General features: G+C 52.7%; 1 protein-coding gene across 4 annotated transcripts in view; it reads left to right on the top strand.

Annotated features, from left to right (window-relative positions):
- BIN3 (bridging integrator 3) overlaps positions 1 to 16078 on the top strand; it is a 45983-nt gene that overhangs the window by 18665 nt on the left and 11240 nt on the right. For 3 of the 4 annotated variants that reach the window (XR_014016037.1, XR_014016038.1, XM_081236707.1), the window contains exons 2-6: positions 4766 to 4814; positions 11876 to 11916; positions 12281 to 12342; positions 14907 to 15043; positions 15919 to 15959. Coding sequence is in view for 2 of the 4 variants with exons in the window: in XM_081236707.1 (XP_081092833.1) it covers positions 4766 to 4814; positions 11876 to 11916; positions 12281 to 12342; positions 14907 to 15043; positions 15919 to 15959 (330 nt within the window). In the remaining 2 variants the exon portion in view is untranslated. The remainder of the gene's footprint in view (positions 1 to 4765; positions 4815 to 11875; positions 11917 to 12280; positions 12343 to 14906; positions 15044 to 15918; positions 15960 to 16078) is intronic. The other variant, XM_081236708.1, reaches the window with a different exon arrangement.

Below are 16078 nucleotides of genomic sequence, written 5' to 3'. Positions count from 1 at the left end.
ATTTTTTAAAAGTTGTGTAAATATGCATATGCTGTACACACTGAAATTTGGGGTATTACTTTTTCTCTGGGATTTTGTGTATTTGTATCTGTGTGTGTGTGTGTTTGTCCTTTATGGTTTTCCAAGTTTTTGACACTGATCAGGTGTTATTTTTATAGTCAAGGAGAAAACTTAAGGGATTTTTTTTCTTCAGTTTATTTGAGAGGTATGGAAAGTGCAAAAAAGAAAACAGTAAATCATATTCTCACCGCCCGAAATTAGCTACTAACGTGCAGCATATCTGCTTCAGGACTTTTTCTTTCTGAAAATGTTTAAAATATAATTAACACCAACACATTAACCTTGGTTATCTTTTCAATATGAGACTGAGGGCTATTTTGGGGTTTTTTCTTTTCCTTCTTTTCCTTCTTTTCCTTCTCTGTCTTCTCTCTCCCTCTCTTCTCTCTCTTTTAGGCTTTCTGTACTTCTCAAGTTTTCTCTGATGAGTGTGTTTTACTTTTTAAAGAGATGAACTGTAATCAACTGTAAAAGGTAGAATATTTTTAAATGCCTAATAAAGTCGTAGACATTTTGAAGAAGGTAAGCAAGGTTCGGGAGTCAGAACAGCTTGGATGAAGCCAGGAGAAGGGAAAGGTTCCCTCTGGGTGGGGTGGCCGTATGTCCCAGTTGCCCTGGACAGTCCAAGTTTTATGCCTTTTGTCCTAATGAAATTATTAATGAGATGTTGGCACTAAAAAATGGACCTCCCACTTTGGGACAGGAAGTTGTTTATAAGGCGTCTAGATTTGGGGGATAAATGAACAGCCACTTGGCTGAATCAGAGTAGTTGTACTGGGTGAATGGGAAGGGAAACTAAAAGGCGGGGTGAGATCATATTATAGAGGCACAGTGACTGCTGGTTTAGGAAGTTCCTCAACCAGTTCTAGGGCTGGCTCAGGAAATGTACAGGGTAAGCCTGGAGCATCTCATAGTCCAGAAAACAAGGAAGTACTCAACAAAACACACACGCACGCGTACACGTACACACACTGATGTGGGTATGTCAGAAAGACACAGGAGCCAACTGAAGGAGCTCCCAGTGGCCAAAGCTGGAACAGTCTGAGCAACAGGATAAAGTAGGATTGGATTATAACCCATATAAAATAAATATCGATGCATTCATACTGCTATAAGTGACTGAATAAATAGAGAACAGAACTCTCCCATGCAGAATCCCAAATAACTTATGCCAATACTCTGCCCGCAAAAAGGTGGAGTATTACTCCTCATTTCTTAAGTGTGGGCTGTGCCCAGTGGTTTCCTTCCAAAGGGGTAGGGAGGCACAGGGGGGAGGGGGAGGGACCATATGGTGGAGAATCCTGGGAAAAGCTGCTTCAGCCCAGTGACCGAGACTCACATCGGCAGTAGGAAGTCGGGTTGATAGCTCGAACCCTCAGTATCACTCCTTCCCTCCAGAACCTGTAACCGCCAGTCTAGTCATGAGAAAAATAGCAGACAAGTCCCAGTTGAGGGACATTTCTATAGAGTACCTGACCAGCACTCCTTAAAACTGTCAAGGTCATCAAAAACAGGGAAAGTCTGAGAAAATACCAAGAGGAGTCTGAGGAGACTTAATGACTAAATGGAATGCGGCAACCTGGCTGGGATCCTGGAACTTAAAGGGAACGTTAGGTGAAAACTAAGGGAATCTGAATAAAGTGTAGACTGTAATATTTCAGGATTGGTTTGCTAATTGTGACAAATATGCCATACGAATATAAGATGTTAATAATAAGGGAAACTGGGTGTGGGATATATGGAGTTAGGTACTGTCTTTACAATTGTTCTGTACATCTAAAACTTTTCAAATCAAAAGCTACTTTTTTTTTTTTAAGACATTCTTCAGGCAGGGAGATGGCTTTTGAAGAGGTGAGGTGAAAACTAATCAGAATCATATGATAAAGTTATAGGTGATTGTCAGTAGCTGCAGTGAGATTACAGAGGCCTGGTTCCTTCTACACAGTTCACACGGCCTCTCATTTGTGCAGAAGCACCCAGTTCAGCACCAGCCTCCTCCTGATAACACGGTCTCTTTCATTTCCAGTCTTTTAACAATGAGCCCTTTCTAAATTCCATAGTACTTTAAGATTAGTTTTTATTTATTTATTTATTTATTTATTTTATTTTTGGCTGTGTTGGGTCTTCGTTTCTGTGCGTGGGCTTTCTCTAGTTGCGGCGAGCGGGGGCTACTCTTCATCGCAGTGCGTGGGCCTCTCACTGTCGAGACCTCTCTTGTTGTGGAGCACAAGCTCCAGACTTGCAGGCTCAGTAGTTGTGGCTCACGGGCCCAGTTGCTCCATGGCATGTGGGATCTTCCCAGACCACGGCTCGAACCCCTGTCCCCTGCATTGGCAGGCAGATTCTCAACCACTGTGCCACCAGGGAAGCCCCAGATTAGGTATTTTGACCAGATGATTTTTTTCCTGGTTCCTTCAGATACATATGATATATCTGTGTGAAAGAGTATTAAACTGTGAGTAGTAGAGAGAAAACTGGACAAGAAATCGCAACCCTGATTGTTTGTTCTGGGTCCTGTTGCTGAATGACCCTGGGCTAGTCACCGAACCCCTCCAGATCTGCTTCCTCATCTCCAAAATGAGAGGGTTGAACTGGAAAAATTTCTATGGTAACTTGCAGCTCTAAAAATACTGTGATTCTAAATTAAGATTTAGAGAGAGGCTGTGGCACCACAAATAATGGAATCTAAGTTCCTAATCCCTTTGTAGCTAGTCTGTAGTACTAGACGCCACGTTAGAGTCACTTTGAGGACCGCTCTGAGGGCTCTTTAGAATGCTCATTCCGTTCCCCATGTTCTTGGAATGGAGATTCAGTTTAGAATTCAAGTTTTAGGTAAGCTGAAAGGGCTACCTAGTCCAGCTCCTTTGTTTTATAGTTTGTTTAAGATACTAGTCAGAGGCAGAGACCAGGGTTTCTTTCTTTTTTTTTTTTTTTTTTTTTTGCGGTACGCGGGCCTCTCACTGTCGTGGCCTCTCCCGTTGCGGAGCACAGGCTCCGGACGCGCAGGCTCAGTGGCCATGGCTCACGGGCCCAGCCGCTCCGCGGCATGTGGGATCTTCCCGGACCGGGGCACGAACCCGTGTCCCCTGCATCGGCAGGCGGACTCTCAACCACTGCGCCACCAGGAAAGCCCGAAACCAGGGTTTCTGATTCCTGGTCCAGAGCTTTTTATACGGCAACATGCTTCACACAGAGCAGGATCAGTCTTTTCGCAATGCCACCAGGACCTCATTTGCACTGTCACCAAAATGGTCCTTGCGGGCAGTTGCTCACTGTCCAAAACCATTGTGTCAGTCAACTCGAGTCCCTGATTTGGGCAGAAGTAACTGTGGGTGGTGGTGGGGGACTAAGGCTCTCCTGTCCCCTTAACCCTTCTTCTTCAGGTCTGAGAGAGGGAAATGGCAATTTCATTTTTTCTTTCCTTTTCAATTCCATAGCTTACCTTCCCCTGGTAATTACATAGCCAGAGATTATTTGTTTACAGAAGCCACGTGAATCAGCCAGCCACCAAAGGGTTAACGCTCCCAAATTATGGGGCTGGGTTAACAATAAACAGGATGTCCTCCAGAAATTAAATTTAAACTGCTGTGACTCAGGCTGGCCCATCCTCTCAACCAGATCGTTGTCTGGGGTTATTATCGGTGGTTAATTATACCGCTGGGCTTAGCAGCAGTGTTGTTCAGTATGGGCCAGGCTCGGGGAGAGGGGGTTGTGGAGGGAGGGACCTGGTGGAGGGGGTGGGGGGGGAAGGAGAGCAGTGAGAGTGGGGTCCAACCTGCACCCTCAGGGCTCTTCCCTGAGCTGATCCCAGCCAGGGAAGCTTAACTCACTCCTACCTTGGTGGGAGAAGCCCGCGTTTCTGTAGCTGTGGGGATGCACTGTGGCTCCTTTAATCCTCAGAACTGTAGGATGGTAGAATTGTCAGCGCTTGAAGGAAGCTTCTAGATTACCCAGTTTAACCCTCTTGTTTCACAGACTAGGAAATTAAGTCCCGGCGCAGTCATTTCCTGGCAGCCTGCTCCTCAGGGGCGGAGGTGGGGTTAGCGCTCAGGGTTTGACTCCTTGACCATGACCTTCCTTCCATTACGCCACGCCTTCTTCCATTTCAGAGTGGGGAACCTGAGGTGCAGAGCTTCCCAGCAAGTTCAAGGCAGCCTTGAGCTGGATTCAGAGTCTTCTCCAAGCTAGCTTTCTCTAGATGTTGTCAGTTCTCGTGAGAAATAACCCAGCCTGACTGGTCCTCAGTGCCCCTACAATTCGTCATCTCTCCCCAGCCCCACAAGAAGCCCTCCACAGTCTGTCTGTCTATAGAGAAGTAGGGAAGCACCTGCTACAGAAGATAGTGGGCTTTGCAGTGTCTTTTAAAGGCATGTTGTCAAGGATGATATGACTTCGCAGCTCCTCAAGACACAAGGTTTGTAGTGACTGTTACTAGTACAGTATCTCACCTTTCCTGCCTTCACCTTTGCCATGTATGTAAACATTGCAGAGAAAGATGCTCTGGGGCACCTCCATCTGATTCTGTCCATGGGGGACCATTCTCCTGGAGCCCAGCCTGGTTGCTGATGGTCCTAGACCCGCAGGCACGTGGTACGAGTCCCGGGAGTGAGGCACTCCTAGCGGGGAAGTGGCCATACCTCATCAAGTCTTTTCAGCCACATCCTTCCCCATTTCTCCTAACCTTCCTCTTTGACTCTTTGTCTTACAGGATTCCTTTCAAGATTGGGCAGCCCAAGAAACAGATTGTCCCCAAAACAGTGAGTAACCAGTTCTTTCACTCCGAGACTCACGTGGCCTTTGTGTAGAACCGGAGCTTTGACTCAGTGCATCGTGGGGCTGGGAAGGCAGAACCCAGGCCTTATTATTCCCAGTCGTGCTGCTCTAGAACCTCACACAGGTGGGGGCTTATAGGGCCCTCCTATCCTGGGACACTTTCCTCCCTCAGGTCAGCCTGGGCCCCTCCCCTTCCTTGGGCAGGTGGAAGAGGTGGGTTACAAAGTGCGGACAGACACCCTGCTTCTGAACAGCCCAGCACTGGGGTCTGGCGTGACCGTCTGCACTTTCCTGAAAGGGTTCCTGAGACATAGGCTCCCGCCAAGGACACGTCCCAGGCCTCTGTCTCCCGCCCCCTCAGACTGCGTAAAAGGCCAGAAAGCCTCCCTGGGATGTCCAGGTCCCCTTCTCTCTGCTGCTACATTCATTCTTAGCCAGGACCCGGAGCCACTCACCGGGAGGGCATGATTGAATCCTACCCCTTTGTAAGTCCACAGTTTTTATCTCTGTTTTATCGCCACAGTGGAAGAGGAGGAGAATCTAGATTCTCAGAAAGTTAGAACTGTGGGACTTCCCTAGCAGTCCAGTGGTTAGGACTCCACCTCAGGGGGCCCAGGTTCGATCCCTTGTTGGGGAACTAAGGTCCTGCAAGCTACGCAGTGTGGCCAAAAAAAAAAAAGAACTGGAAGCCCTTAGAGATCATCCAGTCCAACCTTCTGAGTTTTCCTGATGAGGAAACCAAGGCCCGTGGAGTTGCTGTGACTTTCTAAGGTCATAAACCTAATTCTGACGGAGCTGGAACTAGAACTCAAGTTCGAGGCTCCGTTTCATACACTTTCCATAGCTTCACGCGAGCTCACTCGGGCTGTGAAGGTCTCCTGAGGTTTTGGAATTCTAGTCAAGAATGGCCTCTCCACAGGACTTCCCTGGTGGCGCAGGGGTTAAGAATCCGCCTGCCAATGCAGGGGACACGGGTTCGAGCCCTGGTCCGGGAAGATCCCACATGCTGTGGAGCAACTAAGCCCAGGTGCCACAACTACTGAGCCTGCGCTCTAGAGCCCACGAGCCACAACCATTGAGCCCGAGTGCCACAACTACTGAGCCTGCACGCCTAGAGCCCATGCTCCGCAACAAGAGAGGCCACTGCAATGAGAAGCCCACGCACTGCAACGAAGAGTAGCCCCCGCCTGCCACAACTAGAGAAAGCCCATGTGCAGCAACGAAGACCCAACGCAGCCAAAAATTAATTAATTAATTAGAAAAAAAAGAATGGCCTCTCCAACCCCTCACCCACCAATGTGGGTGAGGCTCTTGAGGGTTTAACGTGAGAGACTATATCTGAAACTTAGCACTGTCAGCCTGCTGGAGGCCCTGGACTGTCATCCCAGCCGCTTATAAGACAGTTCTTGTCTTATAACCTTGGCCCTCCTTAGCTCCGGACTCTGAACTGGGTTTGGTGGGAGGGGAAGTGCAGCACGCATCTGAGCACTGGCTCCATCTTTGGGAAATCCAAAGTTAGGTCACTTAAAAGGCGATGGGTCCATGTTAAAAGGGCCCTCCCTTTTTTTCAAGCAAAGGCAGGCCAAGGACAGACTCCGAGTTTACCTCCCATGCAGAGGCTGACCAGCTGTGGAGGCTGTCAGCTGAAGCGCAAAGAATCTGGGCGTGCTCCAGCCAGCTACAGGAAGTGGGAAGGTGTGGTTTTGAGTCTCCAGAGTTTAATCCAGGGCAGATCTGAAAGGGAAGTGGTTTCGAGAAGGGTCTTTTATTCCCAGCACTCACTACCAAAAAACAAACAAACAAACAAAAATTTCTCCTAACACCCCAACCTTGATGGAAATAGCCTCTGTTCTCCACGGAAAAGTATAGGGTAGCATGCAGTTTCTAGCTTCCTTGCCAGAATTTGTTGTTGGAAAGGTCTCTAGGTCTTTTACTCGAAGGGGTGGCCAGGACTCCCCGGAGGAAGGGCAGATGGACAGTCTCAGTGCCTGTGGATGGGCCCGTGGCCTCCCTCTTCCCTTCCTGGCATCCGTCGTGTTTGGGATGGAATTGTAGCCCTCTAACACCTGGCATCAGCTCCTCCAGACAGACTGGGCATCAAGGAATGGTTAAGAAACTGGATTTGGAAGGTCCCCTGCCTGGATTCCCATCCTGGCCCTGCCACGTGTTGTCCGTGACCTCTAGCAAGTTCCTTACCCTCCCTGAGCCCTCATTTTCTCCTTTGTGAAGTGAGGATGGTACTAGCTCCTATGTCATTGATGTAAGTATTATGCATCTTACATGAGGTAATGCATATGAAGCACTTAGCACAGTGCCTGGCACGTAGTGAGCCCTTGGTAAATATTAACTGCATTATGAGACGATAGCTGATTTGACTCTTAATAAACCACCAAGAACCCAGCCTGTCCCAAGCAGCTGGATTCCCCAGTACAATGAAATGGTAGGCTGGGCCTTTGATCTCTCACGAGGAATAGAGTCCTTTGCTTCCTCAACTCCCCAGAGGCACTGAAGTCTATGTAGCAAGACCCTACCTCTTCGGAGTCTCCCTCCCCTCCCCCGCAGAAGCCCCCTCCTGGCCCCCAAACAGGCCGAGGCTGTGCAGTTGTCTCAGCATCTCTGGCAGCTGCCCCCGAACAGGGGTGACGCACTCTATTTTTCCTGTCCAGGCACTCTCGGGGCAGGGAGCAGATGGGGCTGTCTGGGTTATTGGAAGTCGTGGCACCCCTGTCATGGGAAGAAAAGCTCATGTTATCTTCAGGGAGTTTCAGGAGGTTTTTGGCTCAAGGCACCCAACCGTCAGACACAAAGAAAGCATTGTGCGTTTGCCCTCCCCATTCTGCTGTGCCCAGGTTATTAACACAGATTCCAGTATTGTCATGGCTTTGGCTGGAAGGGCGTGTTCTCTGCAGGGGCTGATCACTGGGGCTGAAATGGAAGGACAAACACTCCCCCTCTTCCCAGTCCTAACCTTCTGCTTAGTCCCCTCCCGCTGCCCCAGCCCATAAAGGAGCTGGAGCATCTTGGTACGGCAAAGAGAAGCTGTACCTCCCTCTGCAACCGGCATGATGGAAGACTTCGCACATTCAAGCGCAAGGGTTTCCCTGGGTCTTGCACACACCTAGATTCCCAGCTAGGCAGGCGCTCTGGAAGGTCAAGGCAGATGGGAGTCCCGGCAGGTTGCGCCTTCACCTGAGAATGGTTTTCACGTGCAAAGGGGAGAGACCCTTCGTAACAAACCAAAGGCAGGCCGCTCTCCACCCTGAGCCGCCCTGGAAGAGGAGCTTCTCAGAAGGCACAGGGCTCCCTCTGCCTCAGGTCCAGTCTGGCTCAGCTTAGCCCCGGGATCAGAGCCTGGCCCTGCCTGCTGGCCTCCCTCTTCCCTTCACCATGAGTGTGAGTGGGTGGGAACTCAGCCCACTATTCACTTAACAGCCACCGAGCTCCTGCCGTGTGGCAGCCTGACCTAGGCCCTGGGGACAAGCGGTGAGCAGCACGGCCCCTCCTGCCACCCTGAGCCTCCGAGAACGTAGGGGTTGCTGAGGCAGTCTCCGTGCTTGAGCCTCCCTGCACTGACCCAGCCCACCCTGACCTGCCGAGAGTCGTGCACATGTGTTTACACTTGCATTGTTGACTGGGGTCCAGTTGCCTTTTTGGCAAAGGCATCAAGCATCCAAAGATGTTCAGATCTTTTGTATTTGGCTCCTTCCCTCTGCACGGATATACCTTGGAATGAGACTCCAGTGTGTCCCTTGATCCCCTCAGCCATTGTCTGAGGGCCTAGAATCCCGGTGCTGTGCCTCTCAGATCTTTCCCCTGGGGAGGAGAGAGACCTCAGGAGCAGTGAGCTGTGGAGGCAACCCCCGCGGGCTACCGACAAAGGAGGTGAAGCGTTCTTGACCTTCTCTTAGGCTGTCAGATGGCCTTGAGCTGGGACAGCAGAAGACTCAAGCTCGCACCCGGACACACTTCTCCGCTTCCAGCGTGAGACCCCGAGTTTCTCCTCAGCCGGTTGGAAACCTGCGGTCCTTCTCTGTGCACGTCCCAGCAGTGGCAGCCCGGGAGACCAGGTGTTCCCTGACATCCCACACGGCACGCTGGGGATTGCGCAAGAGAGCGAGGGGAGCCTGGCCCTCGCCTCCCCTCTCGCCGCCGCCGCCCCCACCCCCACCCCAGGGCACCTGCTCTCTGCGCTTGGTCTTCAGGAGACCTGGACCCTGGCCAAGGCATCCTTAATTTCAACTTCATCTTTTCGGCAGAAAAAATAACTTGTGCGACTTAAAGACTCAGCTTAGCTGTCACGTCCTACAAAGTAAGAAAGGAGACGTGTCCAGCGGAGGGAGGCCCCTCTGTGGCCCCAGGCCCGGGGCCCAGGCTTCACCTCACCTGCCAGCTGACTGAGTGCTGTCTGCCAGAGGGTCACAGACCAGTCTGCCTCCTCAGACCCCCGGTCCTCTCACCGCCCCAGTGGAGGGGAGCAGGGAGACCCCGTGTGTAAGCCGGCCGCTGTGCTCTGTGCTCCACACATACGGCTCGTTAATCCTCCGAACAAGCCAGCGAGGCTGATGCTGTTAGCCCACTGCCCTGTCAGCCACCTGAAACTCCCATGGACTGAGACCAAGTGAAACTGTCCCATTTTATTAGAAAAGAAACCGAGGCTCAAAATGTTGGAAATGTTTCTAAAGCTCCTCATCTAGTATCAGAGTTCATATCTCCTGTCTGCTCGCGCCCCTCCACCACCTTCCCCCGGGCGCTGTTGAAAACAGGACTAGACTAACTTCGGTACAGACTCCAAAGGGCAGGGCGAGGCCCGTTTGCTCCAGAACAAATCTCCCATCCACGGTCACACCAGCAGCTGTTCAGACCTTCAGCTAAGACTCTGATTCCTGTCCAGCTACAAATCCCCCGACTTAGGGAGCACTTTAAACTTTATCAGGCACATGCACTTTAGCAGGAGTGAATTATGAATTTTTTCTTGAGAGAATCTTTCGGTGGGTCATACGAAAGGTGATGATGAAAATGTTGGGTTCCCAGATGGAGAAAGAGTGGGTCTGTTGAAAAGAGAGGGAAAGACTGTAGGGCAGGAGGCTAGGGCACCAGTGATTGATGATTGATTGATTGATTGATTTTGCTGCACCACGTGGCTTTGGGATCTTAGTTCTGGGACCAGGGATTGAACCCGGGCCCTCGTCTGTGAGAATGTGGAGTCCTAACCACTGGACTGACAGGGAATTCCCAGTGATGAATTTTACTTCACAACTTTGTGGAAGATCCCAGATGTTAGGATCATAATGTAAGGGGAAGACCATGTGTTTCTGCTTCTAAGTTTTACAGTTCAAATGAGGAAGGCTAGCCATCTCCATGCAAGAGAGCCCCACTGTTAAGCCCTGAGGTCGGATGTTAATAGGGCCTCTGCGTCAGGCCTCACTGGGCCCTTCCTTGCCCTCCATGGGGCTCCCCACGGCCCCCCGGCACGTGTGTGTTTGTTCTTTTGATCTCCTGACTGGAGCCCGTGTCTGTTTTAGGTTTTTTTAAAATTATTTTTGGCTGCGTTGGGTCTTCATTGCTGTGCACAGGCTTTCTCTAGTTGCAGCGAGTGGGGGCTACTCTTCGTTGCGTTGCGTGGCCTTCTCATTATGGTGGCTTCTCTTGTTGTGGAGCACGGGCTCTAGGTGCGCAGGCTTCAGTAGCTGTGGTACGCGGGCTCAGTAGTTGTGGCTCACGGGCTTAGTTGCTTCGAGGCACTTGGGATCTTCCTGGACCAGGGCTCAAACCCGTGTCCCCTGCATTGGCCAATGGGGTTTTAGAAGACTCCTGGTGAGGCGCAGTGGGGCTTTGATGATCACTGCAAATTCACACTCCTTCACCTCCAGCCTGTGGTAGGATTTACAGCTCTCCCTGGCGGGAGTCTCGGGGCAGCCGCCAGGAAGTTGCTCCCATAGGTCATGGCTTTAGTTCATCAGCCAGAGTGTTTCCCCCTTAGGTAGAATGACGGTAAAGGGCACAGGCCTGGGAGCCAGGCCGCCTGGCCCGTGTTCAGGCCCCAGGCCTGCCGCTTACTAGTGGTGTGACCTTGCTCAGGTGACTCCCCCTCTGTCCCAGTGACCTCAGTGCGGTGAGGGCGGTCAGCGCACCTGCCTGCCAGGTGAGTGATGGAGGAGAAGCCAGTCATGGGAGCGTGTGGTGCCTCAACAAGGCGTGCAGGGAGCTGTTCGGCCTCCTCGGAAGAGGACGAAGCAGAGGCGGGCGCTCCGTCCTCCTATCGGCCCTCAGGCATCAGGGCTCCAAAGACCACTCTCCTGCGACCGTTGCCTGGGCCCCACTTTACAGATGGGGAGACTCAGGCTCTAGAAGTGCAAGTGACTTTCCTGGCTTCACCTGCCCTGTAGGCCGAAGAACTGGGGTCAGGGCGCATACCCACTCGGTCTAAATATCAGGGAAATCTGTTAACTCATCCAGAATTGAGAGCCTTGCCTGAGTCGATAATCATATCTGTGATGGCTGCATCCCAGCGCACAGAGCGGGGATACCTGGTCTTTCCTGATCCACCCTGAACGCAGCAGGTTCTGGACCTGTGAGGAAACCAGGACCGGGAGGGCAGGGGAGCCGTTCCAGCCCCAGAGCTGCTGAGCGGCAGGGACAGGACCGGACTCCAACCCGCCCGCTTCCCTCCGCACCCTGCCTCTTCCCCGATGATGAGTTTCCATCACACCCTGAGCCCCTTACCCAGACCCCGCAGGGGAGGGGAGGGAGCCCAGCCCAGCCTCACTCCCTGCGGTGGAAGAACAGAGCCAGCCGGGATCCACTGGTACCTGCCTGGCTGGCCCGTCCGGGAGGGGCGTCCTTTGACCTCAATCAAACACTTACTTGACTTGGGAACACAGGGCTTCTGTGTCGTGAACGGTGTACTGGCGCTTGTGTGGACTGGATGGTGGTGTTTTCTGCAGAAGCGGGTGCGGGGAGGGCGTGGAGGGAGTCTCGCAGGTGACAGCTTTTCTCCAGCCTGCTGTCATTTACTCCAGTGATGGAGTTATCGCTTCCCTTACAGGTGGAAAGAGACTTTGAAAGGGAGTATGGAAAACTGCAGCAGTGAGTGTCCACCCCCGGAAGGGAGGGCAGGGAGGGGGCTGCTCCGAGGAGGAAAAGAGCCTTCTGCCCGGGCTGCCTCGTCCGCTCACCCTGGGAGCCCAGGGCAGCTCAGTTCACCACCTGCCAGAAATTCTCCCCCGGGGTGGTGGCTCTGTGACCGTCGTGAACTCGTAGTCTTTGGGTGCCTCGCGCCAGGCTCGCGGTGGCCCTTCAGTCAGTGGGGACATCCGCGCAGAGCAGGCCCTTCCTCCTCCTGGCAGGCGACCTGAGTGTCGCGTGGGGCTCGGCTCAGGGGGACGGGCAGGACGGGGGCAGAAGCGGGTGGGTGATGCCAGGTGCCCAGGCCCGTGCCCCTGCCTTGCAGGCTGGAGGAGCAGACCAAGCGGCTGCAGAAGGACATGAAGAAGAGCACGGACGCCGACCTGGGTAGGCGCCCGTCCCCGTGCCCGGCCTGGACGGGGGAGGGGCAGAGGTGGACGCCCTCCTCGCTCAGGCCCTTTGGGGCCGGCTTAGAAGGAAGTGCCCTTAGTAGGCGCCCCGCAGATGTCCCTGAGAAGCGGCTTGAGGTCACCCTTCACTTAGCAGATCACCACTCCCTGCTTCCCCTGGGGCAGCAGCAGCCACCACTGGCGGGTGGAGGGCAGCTCCCGTGGTCTGCGCCCCAGAGCCTCCGGCCAGTGCTCCTCCAGAGGATGGCGGGGGCGGGGGGGCGGGGGGGTCTGGCCACGACCGCCCCTGCTTCTGACCCCAGCGTCTCCAGACTGTGTGTGTAGCAAGCCACGGGTCTGATGTGCAGTCTGTCCGTTATTTGTTTTGTAGTTAGTTCTGAGTTGCCTGGATTCCATCTTTCCTTGTGGCTCCCGCTGTCTTTCTAGTAGGGAAATGCCGTGGCCTGTGCTTCTGTTCCTTGCTGCTTTTCCACACAGCTGCACTCTCAGAGCGTGAACGGAAGGGATAGAACGTCAGGGATCCATGAACTGGAGTCTGGCTGTAGAGAGTGTAGGTTTTTAACAAAGAAATCAGGACAAACGGGTGACCCCTGGCACCTAGGATTTCTGGCCGCTTCTGGCCCGAGTCAGACGTGGAGTCTGGGCAGCAGAAGCCCTCCTGAAACAGTGGTGCCCTCACCCACCCCAAAGCCTGCATCCCCCAGTCCAGGCCAGAGAGCCTCGCACACTATTGGCTGGTGCATCAGAGTCAGTGAGGGCCCGCTGCAGTGTGGGTCGCCCGGCCCACCCCGAGACTCTCTGATTCATCAGGTCTGGGTGAGGCTTGGGGACCCCACTTTGAGAACCACTGCTCCACACGGTCAGGGGGAATCAAATTACACGTTTCCTGGTCTTGGAAACTCCTGAGCTGCTGCCTGGACGGGATCTCACATCCAAAGCTGTGGGTCCAAAATAAGATCAAGTAGGCATGACCAGACCCTGCCAGGTCCTTGTCGACCCCTGCACTCCCAGGTTGTGTTAGGGCTCTAGAGACCCACGTGGGGTCCAAGACTCTTGGGCTCCCTAAGGTACGAAGCCCGCCAGCCTCCCAGTTTGTGCTGGGCTGGCCATGCCCCTCCCCTGTCCCTGTAGAGGTAGAACAAGGGATGTGAGCTGCTCCAGAGGAGAGTGGAGGCCACGGCGCGCTGCTCCGTTCACGCAGGCCGGTGATGCCTCGGGGTGGGGCTCCCGGACGAAGGGCCGCCCCACAGACTCTCGCCATTCATTGACTTCAGATGGTTCTAGCAAAGAGACATCGGCGTGGAGATGTGGAGGCGTTAGGAAAGAAAAGGAAAATTGGGAAGAAAGTCTCCCCTCCCAACCCCTGACTTTTGGGGGGTTTTCCCTCAACTATTAAAAAAAAATTAGGGGAAGAAATTTTTCAAAAACATTTCCAGTTTTGTCCTTGTTTTCTATCTTTTCATTACGCAGTCTGTGACTGTTTCATAATCCAGCCAAGTTACACGTGAGTTTGCTCCTAAGCCTACAAAGTCACTTTACTTTTTTTTAAGAGGGTTTTTTCCCTCTGTTGCTTCAACATCTCTGGGAAGTTTACATTTCCAGTCTTCTCTCATATTTTGCCCTTTTGCTAGGGGACTGCAGCACACCCCCAGATTCAAGAGAAATCAAGGTATATAACACTTAGTAGTGTGCTCTGGTTTCATTGGCAGCATTGTTTTTTTTTCTGCACGGTTTATGCAGTAATGGCGTGTCTTACAGTTAATAGCATCTTAAATTTAATGACATAAAATAATAAGAAACAGATCAAAAACACGTTTTCCCGTGAGCCCCTGAAACTGGTACAGACACTGTGGGGCAAGCAAGGCCCTTCTCCAGCCTTTCCTGCCCCTCTAGGATGTCGTTTGCTGGTAATGGGGGCCTGAAAACTCTCAGGGGACCAAGAACTCCAAAGCTGCCAACAGGTTGCCTCGCCACACCAAATCCGGCCTAGTTTTGTCAATAAAGTTTTATTGGAACACACCCATTCTTTGGGTGTCATCTATGGCAAAGTTGAGTTATTGAAAGCCTAAAATCTTATCTCTAGCTGTACAGTAGGTTTGCCTCTCTGGTGTAGATACCATGCTACTCTTTCTGTGAGGGAGCCCCAAACCAAGCTTCACATCTAAACCGCCTGGAGAATTTTTTTTTTTAATGCATATTCCTGGATTCCAGGCTTACTGAAATAAATCTTTGGAGCTAGAAATACGTATTTCTTACAGCTTCCCACCCAGATGATTCTGATATAATCCAGAGTTTGGAAAATAAGTCATTGCAACAGGTAAATCTGCTCAAAAGAATTACCCAGAGCAGTATCAGGAATGCCCATTACACCATAAGGACTGGTGTCTTGTGCCTCTGGGGTACTGTGTAGTTTATGGCCTGTGGCCATGGATGGAGGTCCTCCGGGTGCAGGCCTCTGGCCCCTAGGACGACAGGGAGTCCTGAGGGCAAGACCTTGAAGCCTGCCCTGTCATTGGTTCACTGAGCTTTGACTTCTTACAGCCATGTCCAAGTCCGCTGTGAAGATATCCTTGGACTTGCTCTCCAATCCCCTCTGCGAGCAAGACCAGGACTTTCTGAACATGGTGACAGCCCTGGACACGGCCATGAAGCGGATGGATGCCTTCAACCAGGAAAAGGTGACTGGGGTCTTGGTCTCCCCCTCCCCGAGGCTTCTGTCTGGGTGGAGCGCTGCATGGAGTCCTTAGCGGGGCTTGGTCTCCTCTCTGGACACCTGAGTGTCCCAGCCCTGTGAGCTCTCCCCTGGCCGCCCTGCCCCCGCACCGGCTGCTTTCCGTGGCTCCCACGAGCTCACGTCACTCACATGGGGCCACGAGGGAGACTCAGGCCGGCTCTGCCCACCCACGCCTGTAGCCCCTCAGACTTGCCCGCCCAGCCTCCTCACTGAGCAAGGCCATGGTCGGCTTCACAGGATGAGAACTGACCCGGGACAAGGCCAGTGCGCCTTGTCACCCTTCAGGCTCCCCAGTTGTCATCTCTGCCTCGCTCCAGCGGCAGTTAGGGGTGCCTCCCTGCCTGGGGTACCCCTGTTCTGCTCCCTTTCTCTTCTCAGGAACTTGGAGCCTCCCCTTTTGGGAAGAGTCTGGCTTCCCCAAGTTATTTTTGGTTTTTTTTTTTTAATTTATTTTTGGCTGCGTCGGGTCTTCGTTGCTGCTTGCGGGCTTTCTCTAGTTGTGGCGAGCGGGGGCCACTCTTCGTTGCGGTGCGCGGGCTTCTCATTGCGGTGGTTTCTCATTGCGGAGCACAGGCTCTAGGCACGTGGGCCTCAGTAGTTGTGGCACGCGAGCTCAGTAGTTGTGGCTTGCAAGCTCTAGAGCGCAGGCTCAGTAGTTGTGGTGCACGGGCTTAGTTGCTCCACAGCATGTGGGATCTTCCCGGACCAGGGCTGAAACCCGTGTCCCCTGCATTGGCGGGCAGGTTCTTAACCCCCGCACCACCAGGGAAGCCCTGGCTTACCCCCAATTTTGACACCATCGGGTTTTTCTTTTGACAGGTGAACCAGATACAAAAGACTGTGATTGAACCCTTAAAAAAGTGAGTAAAGGTCATCGGGGGGACCACAGGCCTGAGGGCAGTTGCTGGAAAGGCAGGTCAACCAGCCACTTGGGGACCGAATATCATTTCTGGCAGCCTGTCCCCAGACTCACACGGGG

This window comes from Mesoplodon bidens (genome assembly GCF_964165515.1).
Source record: "Mesoplodon bidens genome assembly, chromosome: 6".
Classification (NCBI taxonomy): domain Eukaryota; kingdom Metazoa; phylum Chordata; class Mammalia; order Artiodactyla; family Ziphiidae; genus Mesoplodon; species Mesoplodon bidens.
The sequence above is the reverse complement of the archived record's forward strand: the minus strand, read 5'-3'. Positions and strand labels throughout refer to the sequence as shown.